The sequence below is a fragment of the Sinocyclocheilus anshuiensis genome, unplaced genomic scaffold (assembly GCF_001515605.1).
Source record: "Sinocyclocheilus anshuiensis isolate Anshui unplaced genomic scaffold, SAMN03320099.WGS_v1.1 scaffold1097, whole genome shotgun sequence".
NCBI lineage: Eukaryota > Metazoa > Chordata > Actinopteri > Cypriniformes > Cyprinidae > Sinocyclocheilus > Sinocyclocheilus anshuiensis.
This window is the reverse complement of record NW_015555843.1, coordinates 267639-279268: the sequence shown is the minus strand read 5'-3', so window position 1 is coordinate 279268 and position 11630 is coordinate 267639. Positions and strand designations below refer to the sequence as shown.

Below are 11630 nucleotides of genomic sequence, written 5' to 3'. Positions count from 1 at the left end.
CCACCCCCCCCCCCAAAAAAAAAAATTGTGCCTGCCCCCTCACTTTGTGCGCTCTGGTGCCGACCCTGCTAAACTATATTATCGCCCAGGTCGAATCCGCTAAATCCGACTACAACGTCTGAAGATATTAAGGTATTATAAACAGAGCTGGGTAGATTACGTACAAACTGTAATCCGTTACTGATTCCAAATTACATGACAAACATTGTAGTTAGTAACGTAATCATTTACATTTAGTCATTTAGCGGACGCTTTTATCCAACGCGTCACGTTGCGTAGCAACGTTTGTAGTTCGGGAAGAAGGAGGCGGGAACCGGCGGCGCGCACAAACAAAACCAAAACACAAAATAAACTCCAGGCCTGGTCCTCTCTCGTCTTTCACTGTTGTCACTCCTACTTTTATCCTTCCGGAGCTCCTCCGTGAGACTCGAGACCGGTGAGTGGCGCAGGTGTCGCGCATTAGCATTTACTCCACCGGCCTCGCTCCGTTCCCACGGCTCTCGGCCCCGCCCCTCTCGTCACAGGGACAATATAAACAATCAAAACTAACAAAAGAGCAACAATATGTAAGTGCAAATGACAAGTCTCGGTTAACCTAACGCAGAACACGTAGCAAGTTTTTTTATTTTATTTATATATATATATATATATATATACATTACACACACACACACACAAAGAAAAACAAGTAGATAGAATAGAAAAAAAAACAGAAAGCTAGTGTTAGTTTTTTTATATAAAAAAGATAATAGATAAAGTAGAATTAAAATAGAATAGAAAGTGCTAGAGCTAGAGGGTCAAATAAAGATGGAACAGATGTGTTTTAGTCGTTTCTAATGTAATCCGTTACATTACACATTTTAGGTAATATAATCAGACTACTTTTTGATTTCTTTTAGATTATTTTGACCTAACTTGTTTATCACATTGATTTAAATAGGATCATCTTGTACCATATCAATCTAAAAATGCAAAGGAAAAGAAAGTATATTCCATTTGTTGTTTTTGACAAAATGAAGTGAATTAAACATTACATTATGTCAAGGTTTCTCAAACGGGTTCGTAAAGGAACTGCAAGGGATTTGTGAGTTTAATGAAAAGCAAATAATTAAATCATAACGATGTAAAATTAAAATAACATCAATCAAAATAAAACTTTTTATTTAAAACAATATATATATTATTTGTATACCTGCATGTCATGTGACCATTACCCAACATCAGAGAACCGTGAACATGCAAATGTTAAGTATTAAAATGTTTATTTTAAAATCTCAGGGGTACTTCAAGTAAATATATAAGGTTAAAGAGGTTCGGCTGACAAAAAAAGTTTTGGAATCCCTGCATTAGGCACATTACATGTAAATAAGAAATAACGTGAATTTGTGCATTTTAATGTGTTTGAAAGACAAAAACCTTCCAAAGACAAAGTAATACATGTTCATCAGTAGTTGATGTAATGTTGAAATGCTAAGAAATCACTTCTTAAAACTGAAATGATTGTTGTAAATCCAGTGGTCAAATGCTGTGTGGCCTCTCAAATTTCTGTGTACGGTAATTATATCCACCTGGCTAGTGTCTGGTCTTTCTGTGAATGTCCGCAAAACTAGAAGAATTTCTGACTGTAGCAGTAGGCTATTTTAGAAAGGAAAATTATGAATATATATATGAACATAATTTATTGCCATTAATTGAATAATATGTAATCATGTAATCAATAAAAATTTACATGTAGTCTGATTTGGAGTAGTTTAAAATGCAATTTAATCTAATTACAAGTACTTAATTTTTGGAATCTAATGATGTAATCCAGATTACATGTAATCAGTTACTACCCAGCTCTGATTATAAACCTCTGTAAGGCTGCTTTGAAACAATTGTGAAGAGCTATACAACTAAAATGAATTCAACTTGACAACATACAACCCACAAAATAGTATATAATAATTATAACCGAATTACAGGAATCCCTGTTCAGTTACATTAGAATAATAAAGAAAAACTTTAAAGATAAAAAAACAAAGCTTTTGACTAAACAGTGTCATACAGAATTTGTGACTAGCTGATTTATATTTATTGCAAATGGTAAACAGGAGGCTGTTTTTCTTCTTTATCACTCCACAGGTTCTTTACGTCCCTGTGTTTAAATGTTTCTGTTGTCTGTGGGTGATGATAAGGGGCATAATTCACTAAAACCACGAACAACCTCTACAAACAAACCCCTTCAAATTTCCGTTCTGAATGTCGGATTTTCAGAACCTACTTCTAGGTAGAATAAAGTGATTAATTTTAAAATCTTCTAGATTATGTCATTTATAATTTTAAGTATTTCTGCTGCCCTCTCTCGAACCCTCTTCTCCTCCCTCAGCGTCTCCGTCTTGTTGTTGCTGATTGTACAATCCCACAAAGGCCGCCGCCATAGTTAGTAATGCTGCCATGGCAACCAGGAAACACTCCAGTGTGTGTGCGAGAGGGAGGGAGTCTGGATGAGGTGTTTGAGTGTCTCACACTCAGTGCTTTAATATTAGAAATAAACACTGAAAAAATAATCAGCACAAATAACAGACCAGATGAACTTAGGGTTTTTCTCCAGGTGATCAACTGGATAACAGGCTTTCTCTGTAAGTATTTTGCGAGTGTGTGTGTGGGTTTGCATAAACATGTGAATGCTTCTCTGAGCTGTACGTGAATCAATTTGTGAGTTTTTGTGCGTTTAAGGTGTGAATAAAGGTTCGGATTTGTACATTTCCAGTGTTATTAATTAACACATTTATGGTTAAATATGATGGCATAAGTAAGTTATCCTGTGTAGGAGTTGCTCTCAGTTTGTGTTTATTTAACAGGTGTGTGTTAATGTGGCTAATTTTGGGTCATGGCATCCACTGGTGTCACTAGTCACCTGCCTCCAGTCAAGAGTGTGAAGGTCTACAGAAATGGAGACCCCTTCTTTTCAGGTTAGAACAGGTTTGGTGGGTTGTTTGTTGTACACACAGTGCTTAAAAATGTCACTGCAGTGATGTACAACATGTATCATTTTCACAGCACTCTCAAAAACATGCATTTGTCTGAAATGAAACTTTCTGTGTGTGTGTTTTTTTAATATATGTCTCTACATGAATGTCTTTCTGGATCAGGAAGGAGATTTGTGGTAAACCAGAGGCAAATCTCCACCATGGATGCATTTCTTAATGACATCACTCTCAGTATCGGAGCTCCATTAGCTGTTCGAACTCTTTATACGCCACACTACGGTCATCGGGTCACAGACCTTAGTGACCTACAGCAAGGGGCACAGTATGTGGCCGCAGGGTTTGAGCGCTTTAAGAAACTAGAGTAAGTGTCAATTCATTCATAATGAGAATAATCTAAATAATAATACTTTCCATCAGTGTTCAATGGTCTGAACTAGATGCTGAGAATCAGTGGTCCCTATGTTTGGACACTTCAGCCACACTTAACATTGTATGAATTACGATAAATATCATTGTGTTGTTATTGTTAACTAAAACTGAAATTGAAAATTGTTTTCAGAAACTGAAATAAAATATTAGTATTAGATGAAAAATTTTAACGTTAAAAAACTAAATGAAAACAAATTGGAAATGGCAGATAACTGAAATAAATATGATGAAATGAAGAAGTTGTAGTACTATAATTACCAAAATCTAAATTTTAGCTAAAAAGCTAAAAAAAAAAAAAATCCAATACTAATAAAAATTACTAAAGCTAAAATTAAAATGACTAAGAAAACTACTACAATTCTGAAAATATATAATTAATAACTAATATATTCATTTTTCAAAATATTGTTAAATATTATAACAGTATATAAATAATACTAAAATAACACTGAATCACGTGGCATCTACAAAGAAATGGTACTACTCATTATGAAATTTTTGTATCCAATTGGTCTCAGTTATTTTTAGTATAAAGTCAGTTCCCCTCAGCTCACATTTTGAACAGTATATATGCATTATTTATGTTTTATCCTTTAAACCTTTAAAAAACCTTTCTTTATGAACTGTTTTGCTTGAGAAGTATACTTATCCTATCTTTCTAAATGTGGGCATTAAGTGTTTTGTATAATTTTAATTACATAACAGTTTATTTAATGTAAATGCAAATTAATGAATGTAAATGCAAACGAAAATCCCTTCTTATAGAAAATGACCCTTTAGAGAGGTGCTTATTTAACTTTGTGGGAAATTGGAAAGAATTTATGATCAGGCATCTTGAAATTAGATTGTAGATTTATTGTTTCTGGTTCAGCAGGCTTAATATTGGGATGATGGCTAAAAGATGCATCATATTTAGCTTGTCTTTTCTGTAAATGTTTAGTTATCTGACTTCAGGACTGAAGAAAGGTCCACTGTGCAGAGCTGTGGAACCGACCCAGGTATACATGCGAGAGTTCAATACTTACTGTTTATTTGTGACTTTTTATTCAGTTGAACAGATCTGTGCAATTAACCTATAAGTCATGGTATTCTAAAGTTTGAATTTAGGAATCAAAAATCATACCAGATAGAGTCAGTGTGTCATGTTTGTCTGTCTACTGGGGTGTTATGTTGTGTTTGTGTTTGTATGTTGCTGTGGATGCTTAGCTGAAGTGTGTTATAAAGAGGAGGATAGGGAGTGAGGGGTGTTATTGTCCTTTCCAACAATAGAAGGCCAGGGGAGACACACTGTTTGTGTTATCAGATTAGAAAGCTTGTTAGGGCATGTTTCAGTGCCTGACCCCTTAATGCTGCACACAGAGCTGCTAAAACCACTGTTGACTGACTCAGCGTTAACACACACACTGCACCTTGATTTATGCTGATGGAAAATCACTGGCTTCACATTAACCTGCTTATTACACAGCTAATTGGCAAGTAAATAAATGGACATGAAATATTGATTTCCAGTTATTGTATTATGTGACAATAAAGTGGCCGCAAAGTGATATGAGAGACACAAGCTTTGTGGGAAATTAGTTTCCTGAGCAAACGGCCAATTATATAGTTTAACTGTCATTATATGAGAAAATTTTGACCTCAGAATGCTGTGATTGACTAATCAGAACCAGAATCAACTTTTATTACAGGCTAAAGCACTTGTCAGGCCTAATGTGTCTGCAAAATGGAGGAAGGCCATCACTCTGCCCTGCATCATACAGTGAGAACTTTAAATGCACACTCAAAGTTTTACCTCTGTTAAACCGTTTTTTTCTCATCCTTTCACAAGATATCCAGACTTATTCTTCATTCTTCTTTTCGCACTCATACATAGTGTATTTAGGAATGGAGACATCCTCAGTCCTGCCATGCGTCTTATCATTCCCCGCCACATGCAGAAAAATCTAGAGCAGATCCTGAGCCTCATTTCTGAAAAAGCCATGCTTCGCACAGGAGCCGTGCGCAGGTATTTAGTCACACATACTGATTGTTTTATAATGAACTTATGAAGCATGTCATATTTATATCCTCAGGCACTGTTTAAGGTTGTTTTCATTCCATAATCATTTCACCTTTTACCTCTCAGGCTTTGTACTCTGGAGGGCTTCACAGTGACCTCCACAGAGGAGCTGGGGAGTGGCCAAAGCTATGTAGCTGTGGGAACAGAGAGGTTCAAGAAACTTCCATATGTGGAGATACTGCTGGACAAAGCAACAGGCAACAGTGCAGACAGGTGAAGTTGGTAGATAATTGGGATAATTGGGTAATGTAATTATTATGCACATACACTATCATTCAAAAGTTTGAGGTCTGTAAGTGTTTTTTTTTTAAAGAAATTATTACTTTTATTCAACAAGAATGCAATAAAATTAAATTGATCAAAAGTGACAGTAAAGACATTTAAAATATTACAAAATAGAAACTATTTTAAATAGAAATTTATTTTGAACTTTCTATTCATTAAAGAAGAATCTGAAAAAGGAATCCTAAAAAAATGTATCCCAATTTCCACGAAAATATTACGCAGCACAAATGTTTTCATCATTGTTAATAATAAGAAATGTTTCTTGAGCACCAAAACAGTGTACTAGAATATAGAGTAAACGCTGCTGAAAATTCAGCTTTGCCATCACAGGAATAAATAAAATTGTATAATATATTCAAATAGAAAAGAGTTGTTTTGAATTGTAATAATATTTTGCAATATTACTTTTACTATGTAGCAAATAAATGCAGCTTTGGTGAGCATTAAAGACTTCTTTCAGAAATATTAAAAAATCTTACAGACCCCAAACGTTTGAATGGTAGTGTAAGTATAAATAAAACCCCGTTAAACAGGATCTGTCTGTCTTCACTGTAGACATTATGCAGGAGACAGAGGATTACAGAGAAGAATTGAGGTACTATTTACAATTAATATACAGTGGAGTTGAAATATATCTGAGAAAATTATTTATTTTTGTAACTAAAAACATGACAAATCATTAAAACGTAGTACATTTATTTGAGTGAAAAGGTTTACAAAAATGTATTTTTTTCTTTAAATCCAACATTTTATTTTCAGTTCTAAATTAGATTTTTACTCCCAGAATTTTGAATGAGGTCTCAGACTTATGGACTCCACTGCATAGTTATTTTTAATATGTCAAGACAAATAAATTTCAATGAGACATTTGTTCTATTGAAGTTCCTTATTATTCTCTCATGATGATCAAACTCAAGAGTAGAAAGATGTTTCCCCAGGACAGCCACAGTGACTCCACCCTAATGAATTCACATGAGGTAAAAACCAAGTACTTTTTTCTCACAGTGTCCATTGCTTTTCCATCATTGTTCAACTAAATACAAAAAGCTTTCAGATCATTGACCCACTTTATTGAACTTGTCACAATCATCCTGTAAGCATCTTGTGTAAATGGTGTCTGCTTTAGAGGGAAGGCAGGCGTGTGAAGTCCACAGGAGATGAGGTGGAGCGAGAGAGCTCCCCTCAGCCGGTTAAGAGAAGAGGAAGGATAGGAGAAAGAGAGGAAAACTCTGTTTTCTACGCCAGACCTGTGAGAGTCCGCAGACACCCTCCCACAAACAGACCCCCTCCTAGAGCCGCAACAGGTGAATCCTGAATAAATACAAAAATAGTATGCCATACTGTGTCTAAAATGTAACTTATTATTAAAGTGTTGCAGTCTTTCTTGTGTGATATTGTTTAATTGTGTTAGATGAGCCCAGTGTGTTTAAGGCCTCTAAGAGCAGGATGAGGGAGGAGGTTCGAGGTGCTGAGGAGGTCGCAGAGGATGAAAACACAGCTGTAGAGCTTCCCATTGATCAGGTACACCTCTACACTCTAAAAAATGCTGGGTTAAATACAACCCAGTGCTGGGTAAAATATGGACAAACCCAGCAATTGGTGTTTTGACCCAGCGGTTGGGTTACTACCCAGAAGGTTGGGTTAAACATTTAACCCAACCGCTGGGTCAAAACAGCCCAATTGCTGGGTTTGTCCATATTTTACCCAGCACTGGGTTGTATTTAACCCAGCATTTTTTAGAGTGTAATCTTCTTTTGTCTCATCTCATCTCGTCTACTATAAAAATGTTTATAATTTCAGAGAGAAGCAGAAGTTGTGGAGGATGAGGATCTTCTTGAAAGTAACCAGTTTGATACAGCCAACATAAATCATGTGAGTGTGTGAAATACACATATATGTAATGATGACTTGATCATGAAATAATTGTTTGTTGTATTAAAGAGAAATTCAGCTGAACTACACAGGCCATCAACTGATCTCTCCAGTGAGAGCAGAGAGAAAGAGTTCGTAGTGTCTGAGAGGGAGACATGGGAGGACACGTCAGCTTCACAGAGAGAAGCACAGCAGGGATACACGTCCAGCAAAGAGTCTCAGCATGATACAAACAAACATGTTGTAAGACACCAAGCATTGACCTGGCTTTTTTTTTTTTTTTTGCATTTTTACATGTTATTTGTTTTTCACTTAGGCTTACATGGAATTGAATCCGCTTAAAGTTTATGTATATGTACTGTATATATATATATTATGTATATATATAATGGTTATAGTATTATTGTATATTATACTATCAAATCATGCAGATTTTTTTTCAGGCCTGCATCTATGTACAGTAAAAAGCCTTGAGATTTTTTCTTCTTTTTATATTAGGAGTCACCCACACGGCATTCCAGATCTTCTTCATCATCTTCATCACCCAAAGTCTCTAAACATTCCCTACGAAGTGAAGTAACACAGCAAGAACCTGTCAGTTTGAGTTTTAAACAATATATTTGATGCATTCAATCATATATGCAAATTATGCTGTAGTATATTGACATTTTTTCCCCTTTATATAGGGTCATTTAAATTAAAGGACTTGTATGATTATACTCTCAAAAAAGGTACCAAACTGTCACTGTTGTGTCCCTTTCAAAAGGAACTAATATGTACTAAAATGTACTTTAAGGTACTAATATGTACCTTTTAGCTTATGTACCTTAGGAAACTGCATCTGTGACATCTTTGTACCTTTAAATTCATAGTCCATTATCAGAACTGTCACAGATAATGGAAATTAGATGTGGCAGACTTAAATACTTAGCTATTATTGTAAATTTTGTGTAAATAATAACCATCTAAACACATTTTGTTGCTCTGTATGTGTATGTGTGTGTGTACCAGACTGGGGTTTTTCATGAGGAACAGACAGACAGGGATGCTGAGCGACCTCTTCAGGCTGAAGATACACACATTCTCTGAACATGGAGTTCGCTATGAAATTGGGATTGCTTTGGTGAATGAATAGCATTTAAAATAATGTACCCTTGCAAAATAACAGTGATCTTACAGCATGCAGAGATTCACTGAGAAATGTTTTTACTTTTTTATTTCTTATGTTTAACAAAATAATACCTCTGAATGTAAAAGACATTTAAAATAAAAGTATTTAAACACTGGGCACTTTCACATTATTAATACGAATCCATATAAATATCAGTTAATAATACAATATATACAAGTATTTTGTATGTTCCACAATCCACACACTTAAAAGTTACTCTTTCCACAGTAGCAATTAAAGTGCAAAACATTTGGATTTCACCAGCATGGTTCAAGTACAGATATAAAGTCATCCATCACCACCTCTTAGCACAAATGCACAGCACATACTGAAAATGGAGCAGCACAGATATTGTGTCAGATGAATATGTTTGTGTGTGTGAGGTGTGATCACATGGCTGGAGCAGATCCACAGTCCTCCTTCACCTCCTAGTCCAGTGGAATGTAGTGGTCACTTGTGTTGTGGGCTCCTGCGCTGTCCATCTCAGAGACAGAACTCAGCACGCACACAGTCACTCCAGACATGATGAGTAACATACCCAGCACAGCTCCTACATGAGCAGAGAGACAGTCAAAGACCTGTGTAGCTATACTGAGAGAGAGAGAGAGAGAGAGTGATGTTAGCACAGAAGCTACTTACTCTTTCCCCCAAACTCTTCTCCAAGCAATTTACCCATTAATAACGTGAACAGAAATGTGAGGGAGTTCACCATGGGAACAGCCAGAGACAGATCTACAAAAAAACAGCACTTCAAAATGCAACACTAATGCTTGCTAATATGTGTGTACATCCAACGAGTTTAAGCCTTAATATTTGCAATAAATGTTTTTCATGGCTGCACAGTGGTTATGCTTGGAATACCAGCTTACTAACTGCATACTAAACAGCAAGCATATGCTGCCTACAGTTTAAATTAAAAGGAATTTGCGACCAATATCATCTTAGAAAATTGTTTGTCTTTGTGCAAAAATTGTATCTTTTAGCAGCCTGGTTCTAAACAGTTCAGTGCATCACACAGTGGGATAGTATTACAGTATTCTCTGAATTATACTGCTATTTTGGACAGTGTAACAGGTCATCCAGATATTCCATGCATACAGAAAATGTGAATATTGTGCACAGTATATGTACTATATATACTGTATGAGACTGAATCCAGCTTCAGCCTCATATATACTGCAGAAATAGTAGTACGATACTATGCTACTAAGAACAGACAGTCAATACCTAGAAACTTGTGGAGACAATAAACTTCTCACCTGTAGAAGCAAGAGTGAAGTAGAACACTAATGATCCACTTTGGTTCAAGAGGAATGGGACCAAATACTATTTTAAATAATAAATAGGTAAATTAATTATATATACACACACACACACACACACACACACACACACACACACACACACAAATTCTCATACGCACTTGTTGTACTTGTTATATGAGCATAAAAGGATTATAAAACACACCTTGATATTGAGAAACAAGAATTTGATCTCAGCCAGAAACTGGAGGAGTTTATTGTCTTTCTGAACCCCTTCAATGCCCTCTGTGCCTTTTTTCAGGAATGGGTTTGTGCCTCCCCACAAGATCGCGACCAACAAAAGACAAAACACTTCACCTACAGAGAACATTATTAGGACGTTTCTATTACACACATTACAATTTTGTTTTAAACGCAACATGGACCTTCTACATTAAACTATGCAGATCAGTTGATCACATAATTATTATTTACTCGACACACAGTTTCGAGAAAGCACCAAAATGTCTCGCTTTTAACGTTAAACTTATTGGTTTGCACAGGCACGCGAGCAAAGCATCCCTTGCAGTTTTATCAACGACTACAATTTATCTTTAACACTGTGTGTGGTGGTGAACTCATTTATTTGTTTAGTTAGACAGTTGTAGACGACATTGCCAAAACATTTGGAAAAACTCAATAATAAAAATACACGGCGATCTTACTTGTTGACACCATTTCTATTCTTCCGTAAGTAATCTGGCGCTTCCTTTGACGACCAGTTTCTTCTTCCTGTTGATATCTAACTCAGAAAGATTGGTTAAAACGACACGGCCGCCCTTCGTTTCAAGCGGCTCTTGTCTATCCATTGTAGCTTAAGATCTGCAGTTCAAAAACGCTAACAGATTTTAAAATAAAAGACATTTGCTCCGTTGATTGGAACACGAAACATCCGCATACCAAGAACAAAATGTAAAAGAAGAGTTTTGAAAATGTAGACGTTAATAAAATTGGTCCGAGTAAAGCAGATACTAAATTAGGCTAACGTTACATTACATTTCCTGAAATTCCGTCTGCATGTATCGATGCAAAGTAGGTTTATATAATTTTTAACTTAAATATAAATTAGGAGACACTTTTAACTGGAAAACAAAATCCACTTTGGTATAGATGGTGGGGGAAATAAGGTAGTTATATTCATTTAACTTATTTCCTTAAGGCTTAAGCTTTCAACACCGAACACCTGGGGCAAGTTCAAGCTCAAACCAATGTGCACCGTTTTGCTACGGTTTCCGGTTTGAACGACATGTTTCCTGTGAGATGCGTTTTCCGGTGTTTGGTGGGTGTGTCAAACATGTCAGCCCAATCAGCAGCAACATGTTTGTAAACCACGCGGTATTAAAGAGACAGCTCGCACAATGTAATTAACATCAAAATAAATTCACAAGAGCAAGTATATTGTTTGCACATGTTTATTTACATTAAAGGCAAAATAACTGAAATAATAAGAGCACATGTATAGATCTGGAACTTCTTTAAGTCTGTCTAAATATCATTTAGTAATTGCAATGTCTTCTGGTCCATATCCTTTCCTTAGGAAG

At 35.8% G+C, this 11630-nt stretch overlaps 2 protein-coding genes across 5 annotated transcripts; one reads left to right on the top strand and one right to left on the bottom strand.

Annotated features, from left to right (window-relative positions):
- The first annotated feature begins 2852 nt into the window (after window positions 1-2852).
- Window positions 2853-8809, top strand: LOC107675534 (doublecortin domain-containing protein 2-like). 2 transcript variants are annotated; one of them, XM_016469924.1, is made up of 14 exons: window positions 2853-2954; window positions 3135-3333; window positions 4342-4399; window positions 5090-5160; window positions 5275-5406; window positions 5527-5673; window positions 6301-6340; window positions 6663-6722; window positions 6872-7049; window positions 7157-7266; window positions 7546-7617; window positions 7687-7860; window positions 8116-8211; window positions 8629-8809. In XM_016469924.1, the coding sequence occupies exons 1-14, from the start codon at window positions 2873-2875 to the stop codon at window positions 8704-8706; spliced, it is 1497 nt and encodes a 498-aa protein (XP_016325410.1). In that variant the 5' UTR covers window positions 2853-2872; the 3' UTR covers window positions 8707-8809. The 2 variants fall into 2 exon arrangements, with proteins under 2 accessions (XP_016325410.1, XP_016325411.1); XM_016469925.1 differs by having other exon boundaries at window positions 2864-2964.
- A 55-nt stretch (window positions 8810-8864) lies between these two features.
- LOC107675523 (transmembrane protein 234-like) lies at window positions 8865-11303 on the bottom strand. Of its 3 annotated transcripts, XM_016469913.1 has the most exons (6): window positions 11086-11303; window positions 10755-10911; window positions 10256-10407; window positions 10048-10114; window positions 9428-9520; window positions 8865-9338 (listed from the first exon to the last, which is right to left on the bottom strand). In XM_016469913.1, exons 2-6 carry the CDS (start codon window positions 10765-10767, stop codon window positions 9217-9219), a joined length of 447 nt encoding a protein of 148 aa, XP_016325399.1. In that variant the 5' UTR covers window positions 10768-10911; window positions 11086-11303; the 3' UTR covers window positions 8865-9216. The 3 variants fall into 3 exon arrangements, with proteins under 3 accessions (XP_016325399.1, XP_016325398.1, XP_016325397.1); XM_016469912.1 differs by having other exon boundaries at window positions 10755-11303; XM_016469911.1 differs by lacking the exons at window positions 10755-10911; window positions 11086-11303 and having other exon boundaries at window positions 10256-10545.
- Window positions 11304-11630: the final 327 nt, after the last annotated feature.

Coding starts and splice junctions, on each gene's coding strand:
- LOC107675523 (XM_016469911.1), bottom strand. CDS start 10,471: ATGTTGCGTTTAAAACAAAATTGTAATGTGTGTAATAGAAACGTCCTA. Junction 9,521..10,047: donor CTTCACTCTTGCTTCTACAG/GTGAGAAGTTTA, acceptor GTTTTTTTGTAG/ATCTGTCTCTGGCTGTTCCC. Junction 9,339..9,427: donor AGAAGAGTTTGGGGGAAAGA/GTAAGTAGCTTC, acceptor CTGCTCATGTAG/GAGCTGTGCTGGGTATGTTA.
- LOC107675534 (XM_016469924.1), top strand. CDS start 2,873: ATGGCATCCACTGGTGTCACTAGTCACCTGCCTCCAGTCAAGAGTGTG. Junction 5,407..5,526: donor CGCACAGGAGCCGTGCGCAG/GTATTTAGTCAC, acceptor TTTACCTCTCAG/GCTTTGTACTCTGGAGGGCT. Junction 7,618..7,686: donor ATACAGCCAACATAAATCAT/GTGAGTGTGTGA, acceptor GTTGTATTAAAG/AGAAATTCAGCTGAACTACA.